We start from the raw sequence: 14,497 nt of genomic DNA, 5'->3' as shown, positions 1-14,497 counted from the left end.
ATGTCGATTATATGAACTAGAGTACTGCAAAGGGAAATGTGTAGAAATTGGAACTTACATGGGTGAATGCCCCATAGCAGCTTTCAGCCTGGTGGGCATCAAGAGCAATAGTGTAAAAATCTTTTTTTTTTTTTACAAATGCTCATCAGAAGTCTTACAAACATACTAATACATTTTTAAATATGTGGCTCAGTTTTTGGCGAGGAGAAAATTTCACTTGTGTTACAGTTGTAAAAAATGCCTTTGAGGTACATAGTGTAGAATATAAAAATTCTGCAGAAATTGAATTACTGCACCTGTATTTTATCACGATTCTCAGGAATGTCTGATGATAAAATATTGCTCACAAAGTATCATTGTTGAATGCTTTGTGATAAAATGATAGGATGCAGAAAGGAATACGACCCTCCTGCAGGAGTGTAAAAACTCATAAGTCAGCAAATGGCACTGTAGGCTGAGCTGTGCTATCTGTTATTAGAGAAAAATTACACACTAAAAACCTCTTCTTATATATAGCATAAATACATCACCAAATCACAAGGCAACCTCTTCTTACATATAGCATAAATATATCACCAAATCACAAGGCAACCAAAAACGCATATATGCATCTCAGAGTTAGAAGAAATCAAAGAATGGAAAATCCAGGATGGAACAACAACAACATCATAAAAAGCACAGACTGGTACTCACCATATAGAGGAGACACTGAGTCACAGTCATACACAACGAAAGACTGCAATATATTTTCCTCCTTCTAAAGTACAAATACACACATTCACATAAGTGCAACCCACACACACATGACCACTGACTGACTCTGATCTCTGAGGCTGGAGCAGGCAGGATTGGGGGGGCGGGAGGGGGGAGGGTGCATTTGCATGCATGTGGGCACGTGCTTTCTACTTTAGAAGGAGGCCTTTTGTCAAAAAGCTCAAATGTGTTGCAGTCTTTTTGGTGTCCTCTTTGCAACTCAAACATGTCCTCTATATGGTAAGGTAACGTCAACAATGGAAATACATCCCCCACAACCACATAAAGAAGTTAAAAATTCTGAGTCTACTATCGCATTCTTTTACTATGGAAGCTCGAATTTGGGTTTAACTGCAAGTAAACCTATACACCAATCGCAAAATGACTTAAGGTAATATTTTTCTTGTTTTATTCTGCATTAGGTCATATGGAGCAATTTAATTTTAAAATTCAACATATGAATTTCATTTTGGATCATAGTACAGATTGTCCAGTCTTGGGCGTCTTTTTTCAATCACTCAAGAAAAAAGTTTTTACAGTTTTTCTAGAGTAATGTTTTCTCAGCACAGGATAAACATAACAGAGGGCGTGGATTTCTTTTGAAAGTCTCTTTCGTAGTTGTCAGAAGCTGCGACCACTGTGACCATAAAATGGGATATGGATTTTATAAAAGTACCTTATCGACACCAGCATGGTAGCTACATCATATCAAGATGCCTCTGAGACCACCATTGTCAGTGGGTGAACTTGTAATAGTTTTAAGTGCTATTTATTTATTTCCAAGTGAGCGAGAAAAGTAGGTTTCCTGTGTACCAGAAAGTGACACACTGTCTTGAAATATCATTGTCAGTGAGGAGCGTAGCAGCTGCTTCAAAGGATAAGGATGAAAATATGTTACCCAGGTCAAGGAAAAAACATTGTGTTTGTCCAGGGCAAGAACAAATCACATTTTTTTATGTTTACACGGTATTTGTCACAAATTAAAATACCTCCATCTCAAACTGGTAGAAAATATGGTAGACTTTTCTGATATTTCTGTTCTGGCATAATCACAAGTGCCCGAACGAAGATGAAGAATGAAAGACAAGAGAATGCGGTGAAACGTCAGCCAATGGTGTGCCAAATAGGACAGCACCATGACAGGACCGCCCTCAAGCTGAAGTGAATATAAGCACCACTCCTGCCAGCCTCGGCCACTCAGATCGGCTTAGTATACGGACATTAGTGGACAGGATTTGCGGAGCAGAGTGTGCTATGATATCAGACTGTAGTGATCCATATCCATTGACTGTTTGAACGTTGTGTACAGCAAGGACTCAGATTTATATTGCATGTCATCCGTCTGCTTTATTGAAATAAAACTACTAATATTTGCTTGAATTATTGTATAGCACTTCGAGAATGCAGCATCCTTTAGGCATCCTATACGCGACGAGTGGGCAGGACCCAACAACAAAGAATCCTCCGAACCCAGTGCCCGACGGCCATGAACTTTTCGTTTATAATGTGCTGGCGCCTTAGTTCTCTCTTGTCTTTACTTTGCAAGGGTGCTTAATTGCTTTAACAGTTTCTTGTCGTTTTTGATACTCAGTGTTGTCAGGTAGGCATTGCAGAAAATGTTTATACATATTTTTGCCTTTTTGTTGCATTTGTGACTTCCAACATGACACCCCCCCCATATGCCCCAACCACTGCTCAGGCACCACAGCGGCAAGTGTTAGATGCCACACAGCTAATGTAGACGTTTCAGTTTCGGACGCAGCCAATATCTACACTGTTCAACACGGTGCAGCAGCTACTGGCCAACACTGGGCTCCTGACAGAACAAGCACCGTCACTACAGCTGCTATATCACCTTTCTGACAGTTTTTTGAGCAAGACGAGGAATGGCTCAAGTGGTTATCACAATTCGAAGCACATTTACTAGCCTACAATCTTGCAGGTACTGTGAAACTTCCCTATCTATTATCCACGGTAGAAAGTTCAGAGTCCAGATTAATTCAAAAACTCTTTCCTCACACCACTCTGAGTGAACTTGCATATGACAGTGTTATCTCTTCACTGACTGACTGTTACGACCAACAAGTGAATGTGGTAGCAGCTATGTATCAATTCTTTCATTGCAAAAAAACAGTCAGAACAAACTTATCGCATGAGAGGATAACAGATTTGTAAGTTATGACAAGGAAACGTAAATTAAATGTGCATGTGGTGCTTTATATTCAGATATTATGTTGTATCATGTCAAACTGAGAGAACATATTTTGAAACAGTATGATCCATCATTTCAGCAGGTAGTGCAAATGCTAGATCAGTATGATTCCAGTACCTTGTCAGCTCAAGTATTTGAGCAGCCAGCTATTTTCCAGGTTGCGACCCTTGCTTGCGATCGCCCCATTCTGCACCAGCAGCTTGCGCTAACCAAGCCGAGTAAACAACGTTCCATGCTGCATAGGCAGTTTGCTAAACAGGCAGCTACACAGGCTAACAGAATTAAGTCTTGTTGTAGGTGTTATTCGCAGCATAAATGCCAGACTGCCCCTCCCGACAAGCTCATTGTTATGCTTGTGGTAGGAAAGGACATGTGCAATCCGTATGTTTGCAACAGAACGAACATAAGAATTCAGCCCACTCACAAAACTCTCATTACAATGCCCATGTCATTAATGCAGTATATTTCAACTTGACTGCAACTAGCAAGCATCCGTCAGTCAAACAAACTTTCTGTTCATTTCCTTATTTGTGGGAAATGTGGGAAATTTCAGTTGGGCACAGGTGCCTCTGTCACATAGCTCAATCGTCACACATATGAACTGTTAGGCTCACAATGCCTGTCTGAAACTAGCTCGCAACTGAGGCTTATAATGGACAAGACATTACCATTCTGTACTTTGCCTGCCACGTATTGCTCGCATACAGTACTTTTACAGTACTACAATTATGCGTGTGTGAGAACATATTTGATCTTGATTCTTCTGATCTGTTTGGCTTTAACATTCAGGACAATGTGTTGTCAGTGTCTGCATTCAATGCAAAAGGCAGTGTAGCTAGCTTGCTAAAAGAATTCCTGAAACTCTTTTCTGAAGGTTTAGGCAAAGCTAACAATTTTGTTGCACATATTATGCTGAAAGACAATGCTCAGCCAAAATTTTGCTGGGCCAGAACTGTTCCCATTGCATTACAGGACAAAGTCACGGCTGAACTTAAGGAATGGCAAGATAACATAGTTATTGTGCCCATATCAGCTAGTCAATGGACAAGTCCACTGGTTTTGCTCCACAAACCTTCAGGTCACATTTACCTGTGTTTGACTTTGCACTGGACACTACTTTTCAAAAACTGGTTTGCGCGAAGCATATCTTCAAATACTGCTCGATGACGAATCTCAAAAAGTGTGTGTAGTAAATACTCATTTGGGCTTGTTTAAATATTTGCGTTTGCCTTTTGGCAGTGCTTCCACACCAGCCATTTTTCAACAATCTGCCACAAAAATTCTCTGCTTGGCCTTAGTCACAATCACCATGGCAACATGAGCACATAGACTTTGTGGGCCCTTTTTGGAATACTCATTGGTTGATTACGGTTGACTCGTACAGCAAGTTTCCTTTGGCTGTGCCAATGAACTCGACATCATGCAGCACAATTTAGGTGTTGTCATCAATCATCTGCCTAGAAGGTTTACCTGAAATAAAAGTGTCAGACAACAGCCCTCAGTTCACGTTGAATGAAATTGAAACATTCTGTGAACGCAATGGAATACAGCATCTAACTAGTGCACTGTTCGATCCACAGTCAAATGACAAAGCAGAACTTTTTGTCAGAACCTTGAAGCAGCAGATGGCCAAACATCGCTTCACACAGGGATCAAGCACTGCAACTGTTTCTCGCCTCATATCGATCACACCCATGAGATGAACCATTGCCGACGCAATTGCTTCACGGCCGTTGCCATCGGACATTGCTCCACCTGCTCCAACCTCCTCACCATCCGGCACCGAAGGAAGTCTACAAGTATCGCTTTGCACCACATGATATTGTCTTTTACTCAATTTTTAGTGACAGCAGATGGTAGGCACAAGGCAAGATCGTCCATCGGCTTGGCGCTTGTATGTATCTTCTTTCAGGTCCTCATGACTTGCACCTACAGCAGCCAGCAGAGTATGTCATCGCGACACTGTGGGATGACCCCATGGAGACGTAGGTGGAACCTCCTGTGTCTCCTCTCGTCCTACCTATGGGAGCTGGACTCACCCACACCTAAGCAGTCACCACCTTCATCTGGATCATGGCAGGCAGCAGGAGGTGGACGTGTACCCTTCTGGTCGTTTTCCAGCAGGGGACATTTCTGCCGAAGCGCAGGCCATATGGTGTGGTATGGCCGGAAGATTGATGTCTCCTGCAGCCACAGCTTCCAGCCCAACAATACGCCCACACTCCTGCCCCCCCCCCCCCCCCCCCCGCCATGGTTGCACTCCCTACACGGCAACAGTCCGATGCTTTGGGGGGAGGAATGTTCTGGCATAACCACAAATGCCGGAACAAAAATGAAGAATGCAAGACTTGAGAAGGCAGTGAAATGATGTTGGCCAACAGTGCATGGAATAGCACCTCAACATGACAGGACTGCCCTCAAGCCAAAGTGAAAATAAACGCCGCTCCTGCCACCTCACCCACTCAGATCAGCTCAGTACACGGACATTAGTGGACACATTCACAGAGTATTAGCACGGCCTAGCAGAGAGCGCTACGATATCACATTGTAGTGATCCATATGCATTGATTGTTTGAACATTGTGTGCAGCAAGGACTCGGATTTAAGCAGCATGTCGCCCACCGCTTGTGACACCTTTGTACATTAAAGTTAAGTATTATCTCTCTGCTTTATAGAAATAAAACTACTAATGTTTTTTCTTGAACTGTTGTATCGCATTCCAGGAACACAGCACCCTATACACGATGAGTGGGCAGGACCAAACAATTTCATTCTCTACTCTTTTGAAAGGCAGTTAAAAGCTTAAGACTCTGTTTCCAAATACGTAACAGAAAACCAATGCTAATGGAGTCTGTGACAGATGCTGTATCCCAAAATACCTCCTTTAGGAAAATGAGAGAGCTACAAACAAAGGGCTACAAGATCTTTTTTGCAGACGAGACCTGGTGCGGGCAGAATTGGACAATGGAGTATGCATGGCAAGAAAACAGGTTTGATTCTTCAGAAAATAGCTTTTAAAACTATAATCAATACTGAGCATACATTCAACAAATTTACGAATGCAGTGGAGGGTTACAGACACCTTGGGAGCTGGAAAATAGATCATAATTTTCCACATCAGAAATGAAGAGGATTTCTTGATGGCACAGAACTTTGTTTTTATTTGGAAGAAAGGAACCAGAGATTACCACAACAAAATGAAATTGGCCAATTATGAAGAATGGTTCAAGAAAGTCTTCAGTTTATTGCCTTAAAGGTCAGCTGTTGTTATAGATCAAGCACCATATCATATGATGGTCGATTCTTCAACTAAAAACTCAAGCATGTCGAGGCTGAGAGGTGAAATCATACCTTGGGTAGCATCAAATGATATTTCACTACCACCTGAAGTTGATGATTTTAGTAAATTGACTAAGGCAGGGCTGATACTCCCAGAAAGGCCTTATTTTCAAACACCAATAAAGAAACTGGAACAAGAAACAACTTCAACAAGAAGTAAATATTGTTTGATAGCCAGTGGCTCATACTGAGCTTAATCCATTGGAGACCATATGGCCTTATGAAAGGGATTAGTAGCAAGCACAAATACAGCTAACACTTTAGAAAATTGTAGAAGCAAGGATGCACTTAAATTTCATGCTGAGAAGCCATAACTCTGGAAAGCCAGAACTCTGGAAAAAGTGTATAAACATGACAGGAAAATTGAAGACAGCTACTGGGAGAAATATGAACTGTCTGAAAATGTCGTTCAGGTTGAGCCATTCGTAAATGTCCTTCAGGTTGAGCCAGTCATAATCAACATGAATAAGAGTAGCTGGTTCAGGGGAAACTGTGATTTGCAGAAGTAAACTACTGATAGATACAATTAATTTAAAAATGAGCAAATAATGTAAATAGCTCTTGTAAAAATTGTACAGTATGACATTTTTAATTTGGTACAAACCATTTTTTTAATGTGCCATTGGAGGTCTAAAGCCCTCATAAGAAAAGGTGATGGGAAACGGACTTTTTATACGACATAACAGAATAAAGGTCTGAAAGTAAAAATAATTTGGTGTTCCTTCCAATCTGCTACTCTTACACCCAATTGTGAAACGTATCAAGAGGGGCAGCAGCCTTTTCAGTAGTTGCAGGGGCAACAGTCTGGATGATTGACTGATCTGGCCTTGCAACATTAACCAAAACGGCCTTGCTGTGCTGGTACTGCGAACGGCTGAAAGCAAGGGGAAACTACAGCCGTAATTTTTCCCGAGGACATGCAGCTTTACTGTATGATGAAATGATGATGGCATCCTCTTGGGTAAAATATTCCGGAGGTAAAATAGTCCCCCATTCGGATCTCCGGGCGGGGACTACTCAGGAGGATGTCGTTATCAGGAGAAACAAAACTGGCGTTCTACGGATCGGAGCGTGGAATGTCAGATCCCTTAATCGGGCAGGTAGGTTAGAAAATTTAAAAAGGGAAATGGATAGGTTAAAGTTAGATATAGTGGGAATTAGTGAAGTTCGGTGGCAGGAACAACAAGACTTCTGGTCAGGTGACTACAGGGTTATAAACACAAAATCAAATAGGGGTAATGCAGGAGTAGGTTTAATAATGAATAGGAAAATAGGAATGGGGGTAAGCTACTACAAACAGCATAGTGAACGCATTATTGTGGCCAAGATAGATACGAAGCCCACACCTACTACAATAGTACAAGTTTATATGCCAACTAGCTCTGCAGATGATGAAGAAATTGAAGAAATGTACGATGAAATAAAAGAAATTATCCAGATAGTGAAGGGAGACGAAAATTTAATAGTAATGGGTGACTGGAATTCGAGTGTAGGAAAAGGGAGAGAAGGAAACATAATAGGTGAATATGGATTGGGGCTAAGAAATGAAAGAGGATGCCGCCTAGTAGAATTTTGCACAGAGCACAAATTAATCATAGCTAACACTTGGTTTAAGAATCATGAAAGGAGGTTGTATACGTGGAAGAACCCTGGAGATACTAAAAGGTATCAGATAGATTATATAATGGTAAGACAGAGATTTAGGAACCAGGTTTTAAGTTGTAAGACATTTCCAGGGGCAGATGTGGACTCTGACCACAATCTATTGGTTATGACCTGTAGATTAAAACTGAAGAAACTGCAAAAATGTGAGAAATTAAGGAGATGGGACCTGGATAAACTGAAAGAACCAGAGGTTGTACAGAGTTTCAGAGAGAGCATAAGGGAACAATTGACAGGAATAGGGGAAAGAAATACAGTAGAAGAAGAATGGGTAGCTCTGAGGGATGTAGTAGTGAAGGCAGCAGAGGATAAAGTAGGTAAAAAGACGAGGGCTGCTAGAAATCCTTGGGTAACAGAAGAAATATTGAATTTAATTGATGAAAGGAGAAAATATAAAAATGCAGTAAATGAAGCAGGCAAAAAGGAATACAAACGTCTCAAAAATGAGATCGACAGGAAGTGCAAAATGGCTAAACAGGGATGGCTAGAGGACAAATGTAAGGATGTAGAAGCTTATCTCACTAGGGGTAAGATAGATACTGGCTACAGGAAAATTAAAGAGACCTTTGGAGAGAAGAGAACCACGTGTATGAATATCAAGAGCTCAGATGGCAGCCCAGTTCTAAGCAAAGAAGGGAAGGCAGAAAGGTGGAAGGAGTATATAGAAGGTTTATACAAGGGCGATGTACTTGAGGACAATATTATGGAAATAGAAGAGGATGTAGATGAAGACGAAATGGGAGATACGATACTGCGTGAAGAGTTTGACAGAGCACTGAAAGACCTGAGTCGAAACAAGGCCCCCGGAGTAGACAAAATTTCATTAGAACTACTGACGGCCTTGGGAGAGCCAGTCATGACAAAACTCTACCAGCTGGTGAGCAAGATGTATGAGACAGGCGAAATACCCTCAGACTTCAAGAAGAATATAATAATTCCAATCCCAAAGAAAGCAGGTGCTGACAGATGTGAAAATTACCGAACTATCAGTTTAATAAGCCACGGCTGCAAAATACTAACGCGAATTCTTTACAGACGAATGGAAAAACTGGTAGATGCAGACCTCGGGGAGGATCAGTTTGGATTCCGTCGAAATGTTGGAACACGTGAGGCAATACTGACCTTACGACTTATCTTAGAAGAAAGATTAAGAAAAGGCAAACCTACGTTTCTAGCATTTGTAGACTTAGAGAAAGCTTTTGACAATGTTGACTGGAATACTCTTTTTCAAATTCTAAAGGTGGCAGGGGTAAAATACAGGGAGCGAAAGGCTATTTATAATTTGTACAGAAACCAGATGGCAGTAATAAGAGTCGAGGGGCATGAAAGGAAAGCAGTGGTTGGGAAAGGAGTGAGACAGGGTTGTAGCCTCTCCCCGATGTTATTCAATCTGTATATTGAGCAAGCAGTAAAGGAAACAAAAGAAAAATTTGGAGTAGGTATTAAAACTCATGGAGACGAAGTAAAAACTTTGAGGTTCGCCGATGACATTGTAATTCTGTCAGAGACGGCAAAGGACTTGGAAGAGCAGTTGAACGGAATGGACAGTGTCTTGAAAGGAGGATATAAGATGAACATTAACAAAAGCAAAACGAGGATAATGGAATGTAGTCAAATTAAATCGGGTGATGCTGAGGGAATTAGATTAGGAAATGAGACACTTAAAGTAGTAAAGGAGTTTTGCTATTTAGGAAGTAAAATAACTGATGATGGCCGAAGTAGAGAGGATATAAAATGTAGACTGGCAATGGCAAGGAAAGCGTTTCTGAAGAAGAGAAATATGTTAACATCGAATATAGATTTATGTATCAGGAAGTCGTTTCTGAAAGTATTTGTTTGGAGTGTAGCCATGTATGGAAGTGAAACATGGACGATAAATAGTTTGGACAAGAAGAGAATAGAAGCTTTCGAAATGTGGTGCTACAGAAGAATACTGAAGTTAAGGTGGATAGATCACGTAACTAATGAGGAGGTATTGAATAGGATTGGGGAGAAGAGAAGTTTGTGGCACAACTTGACTAGAAGAAGGGATCGGTTGGTAGGACATGTTTTGAGGCATCAAGGGATCACAAATTTAGCATTGGAGGGCAGCGTGGAGGGTAAAAATCGTAGAGGGAGACCGAGAGATGAGTACACTAAGCAGATTCAGAAGGATGTAGGTTGCAGTAGGTACTGGGAGATGAAGCAGCTTGCACAGGATAGAGTAGCATGGAGAGCTGCATCAAACCAGTCTCAGGACTGAAGACAACAACAACAATCACATGATTTCATTTCCAAACCCATTGCTAATCGCACAGTTCACCACGCACACAACCACTCTTCAATATTATTCTTTATGAAATCCATATTACACTGTATCGTCAAAGAGGTTGCAGTTTCTTACAACCACAAAAAGAGGCATACCCACACTTTCTGTTATATGTTTATCCTGGTCTGTGAAAAAGTTACTTTAGAAAAATCATACAAATTTCTTTTGGATGACTGAAAAATTCTGTAACTTGAGATTTCAACTATTAATGTATATGCCTATAATCCATTAAAGTTTCAGTAACATTGGACAAATACACTTCAAGTTACATAGTTTTAAAGTGAACAGTTCCCAGAGAAGATGCCAGAAACTGTACAATCCTTGCCACAATCTAAAGTAAAATTCATATATCGAACTTTAAATCAAATTGCTCCACACAGCCTAATGCAGAATAAAACATGAAAAATATTGGTATAACTCAATTTATGTCCAGTTGGTTCACTTGTAATTAAAGCATAAATTTGAGTCTCCATAGTAAAATGTCCAATAGTAAAACTAAAAAGTACCACTCTATTTTACATAAAACCAAAAACAATATTTTCATCATCCAGGATCTTTATAACACTGAACATGTATTAAACAGACTTAGTTCAGGTTGGCGATTATGACAGTGAAGAAGCTATGTTAGTAGAGTTTGAATATACCAACGTGTCACTTATTCATGATAAAAAGTTATTACCTTCTTTCAGAATTGAGTGATGTCATTGGAACCACAATAAATATTTGCTTTTAAAAGCAATACATTTGTGCCTCAGTTCATTAAAAACCTTAGCAGTACTTCACAAGGTCAGCTACTCAGAGCTGAAACACAACGGAAGGCCGCATGATGAGCAAGTTCAAAATCAAAAAGGCCAGGAGCACAAAGTGTGCTGAATATCTGGATTCCTATTACACAAATATGATAAATCCATGAAGGCCACAAACAAATTTTAGCTTCTCTCACATTACAGAAGCTGGTCCCCACTGAGCCATGCATAATTATTATCCTACAGGAATATCTGAGGCTGTCTACAGAATCCAACAATGGATCCAGGATTCATCATCTCATACAATGCTCAAGCTCTGACTAAAGCCATAAAGGTTTACAGGTAGGTTAAAAATTCAGTTGAAAACTGTGAGGAAAGCTAGAACATTGCTGACAGTAATGAAGACAACAAATAGAAATGCTAGTACATGTTGAATAACCAACTCTGAAGATAAGAAAAGATTAAGGAAGTGAGGATGATAAGAGGAGATAAGAAAAATATATGGTGTCAGATTTCAAGAACCAGGGAAATTTCAGTGACCTACCAACTGGTACAACTGAAGTGATAATTCAAAAGATGCAGACCAGTAGAACATTGTATTACTGGGAAAGCATAGCAGCATTTACCACCTATGATGAAATGTAACTTTGGAAAAATTAAACCCAATGACCACACATTCATTTGACATTATCTCCGCCCACTTAAGAGGCTAGTATTCCACTACTCTGCCATCTCTGTTGGTTCAAAGTGATAATGAATTAAATAAAATAATAAGCTTATCCAGAATAAAAAAACAATGTTATAAAAAGGATAGATTGCTACTTAATGTGAAGAATAGATGCAGGTATGAAGGAAATGACACCAAGACAGTAAACCTTTTTTCCCTTATCAGACTACAACTAATGTATTACAAAATTTAACCTATTACCTCCATCCTGCATCTGGCTGCTGTGAATGAGATTTTGCCTTATGTAAGCTTTGTACACCTGAAATCAAAATACAGGAACAGTTATCAAAATCAATGATAATTATCAAAGGAAAAATGTTGGTTTATATGCCACTTAAATATCTGCTACTAAGTACCCCCCCCCCCCCCCCCTCACACACACACACACACACACACACACACACACACACACACACACCTGGGCAATTCTCTTAGGGGTTGTTCGCAGATGATGCTGTAATTTACCGTCCGGTAAAGTGTGAGGTGATCCACATGAGTTCCAAAAGAAATCCATTGGAATTCGATTACACGATAAATAGTACAATTCTCAAGGCTGTCAATTCAACTAAGTACCTGGGTATAAAAATTACGAACAACTTCAGTTGGAAAGACCACATAGATAATACTGTGGGGAAGGCAAGCCAAAGGTTGGGTTTCATTGACAGGACACTTAGAAGACGCAGCAAGTCCACTAAATAGACAGCTTACACTACACTCATTCGTCCTCTGTTAGAATATTGTTGTGTGGTGTGGGATCCTTACCAGGTGGGATTGACGGAGGACATTGAAAGGGTGCAAAGAAGGGCAGCTCGTTTTGTATTATCAAGTAATAGGGGAGAGAGTGTGACAGATATGATACGAGAGTTGGGATGGAAGTCATTAAAGCAAAGACGTTTTTCGTCGCGGCGAGATCTATTTACGAAATTTCAGTCACCAACTTTCTCTTCCGAATGCGAAAATATTTTGTTGAGCCCAATCTACATAGGTAGGAATGATCATCAAAATAAAATAAGAGAAATCAGAGCTCGAACAGAAAGGTTTAGTTGTTCATTTTTGCCGCGCGCTGTTCGGGAGTGGAATGGTAGGGAGATAGTATGATTGTGGTTCAATGAACCCTCTGCCAATCACTTAAATGTGAATTGCAGAGTAATCATGTAGATATAGATGTAGAATTATGCAGGGCACATTCAGAATTTTTTTTTATTTTTTATTCTTTTTTAGAAAAGGTTGTATTAGAACAAAATACAGAATATTTTTCAATACATTTGTTGACTATTTTTCCACATAATTGCCATGCATGCAGTTCAATGCATGTGATGAACCATGGCACGAGCTTCTTTATGCCCTCCTCACAGAACTACCTCACCAGCTCCTTTCCCCACTTCAGAAACTCTTTCTACACCTGGTCGTTGGTTGAAAATTTAATTCCACTCGTGTGCCTTCAGGAAGGAGAAAAGATTACAATATGAAGACATCAAGTCAGAGGAATGTGGGGGTAGTTCAAAACATTCCAACCAGAGTCCAAGAGTACCTAAGGCTGTGTGAGGATGAGCTACAAGCACACTCCTCTTATCAACATCACCCTTCTTTTGTTTCTGAAAGCTTCTTTTGAGTTTTTTAGAGTCTCACAATATTGTTGAGGGTGCTACTGACCCAGTTTTTCTTGTGCTGCTCTCTCAGTAGTTTTGGGACCCATCTTGCTCACAGTTTCCAGTATCCCAGCATTCTTGTGAGTGTCTTGTATACGAGAGTTCAGAAGAGTGAAAACATTGCAGAAATTTCATCCACTGTTGACTGTCAGTCTTCATGAAAAGCTTCCTCAGTTTTTTGCACCATCTCATAGTCAAAATGGAAGGTCTTCCACTGCTATATTCATTATCAACATATGTTCTGCCTCCCTACACCACTTAAACACATCCATGTTGTTCATAACACCTTTGCTGTTAATCCTTTTCATTCATGAAAAAATTTCAGTCAATGTTATTCCTTCCATGAGTAGGAAGCAGATCACAGCACGTGACTTGCACCTGGGATTTCTTATTGACATCTTCCACGCAACTGGACATTACATCGTGAGTTTTCTCACTGACATGTTCCTGTGATGCTCACTCGAACAAGTGATCCCCCTCTACCACTCTGTGTTGTCAACTGTCAAAGAACAAAAAACCACAGTCCGTTATGGTCACAATACACTTACTTTATGAACATGCCTCATATATGACCATGACCTCATCTGATTAGTCTCTATCAGAACTGCTATTCTTCGTTTCTTTCTTTTTTTCCATCCTTCCTTATCTCCCTGCTTATACTATAAAATGATCTTAATGGTCATGCATTAAATGTTCTTTGGGCGCCACCAGATAACAAACTGAAATGAAGTCAGCATATAGATAAATAATCAAAATCATCACTGAGTTCAGCATGCATATTCCAACTCTCCCACTGATATTCTGCCCATGTATCTTGCAGCCACCCTTGGAGTGAGCCAAGAAGTTAACAAAAAAGTGTCAAAAGTGACTTTATATGCTACATTGTGGTGGTACTGCACATGCAAATTGGAACCACAGATACTGCTCAGCAGCAAAAACTTATATTTTGCAGATGCACCCCCCCCCCCCCCCCCCCATTGGCAGGTGCAGATAGACCCAATGGTCATTTCCAACATGATGCTGTGGAGGTAATAGACATACAAAAATTTAGATTAGATGACCATGATGATGAGCCACATTAAACTACAAAATTGACCACCA

At 40.2% G+C, this 14,497-nt stretch overlaps 1 protein-coding gene across 1 annotated transcript in view; it reads right to left on the bottom strand.

Annotated features, from left to right (window-relative positions):
* The window catches only part of LOC126353752 (uncharacterized aarF domain-containing protein kinase 2-like), a 97,161-nt gene that overhangs the window by 65,461 nt on the left and 17,203 nt on the right, over positions 1–14,497 (bottom strand). Inside the window, exon 3 of the mRNA XM_050002806.1 lies at positions 11,949–12,006. Within this exon, the coding sequence (XP_049858763.1) occupies positions 11,949–12,006 (58 nt within the window). The remainder of the gene's footprint in view (positions 1–11,948; positions 12,007–14,497) is intronic.

The sequence above is a fragment of the Schistocerca gregaria genome, chromosome 3 (genome assembly GCF_023897955.1).
Source record: "Schistocerca gregaria isolate iqSchGreg1 chromosome 3, iqSchGreg1.2, whole genome shotgun sequence".
Lineage (NCBI taxonomy): Eukaryota > Metazoa > Arthropoda > Insecta > Orthoptera > Acrididae > Schistocerca > Schistocerca gregaria.
The sequence above is the reverse complement of the archived record's forward strand: the minus strand, read 5'-3'. Positions and strand labels throughout refer to the sequence as shown.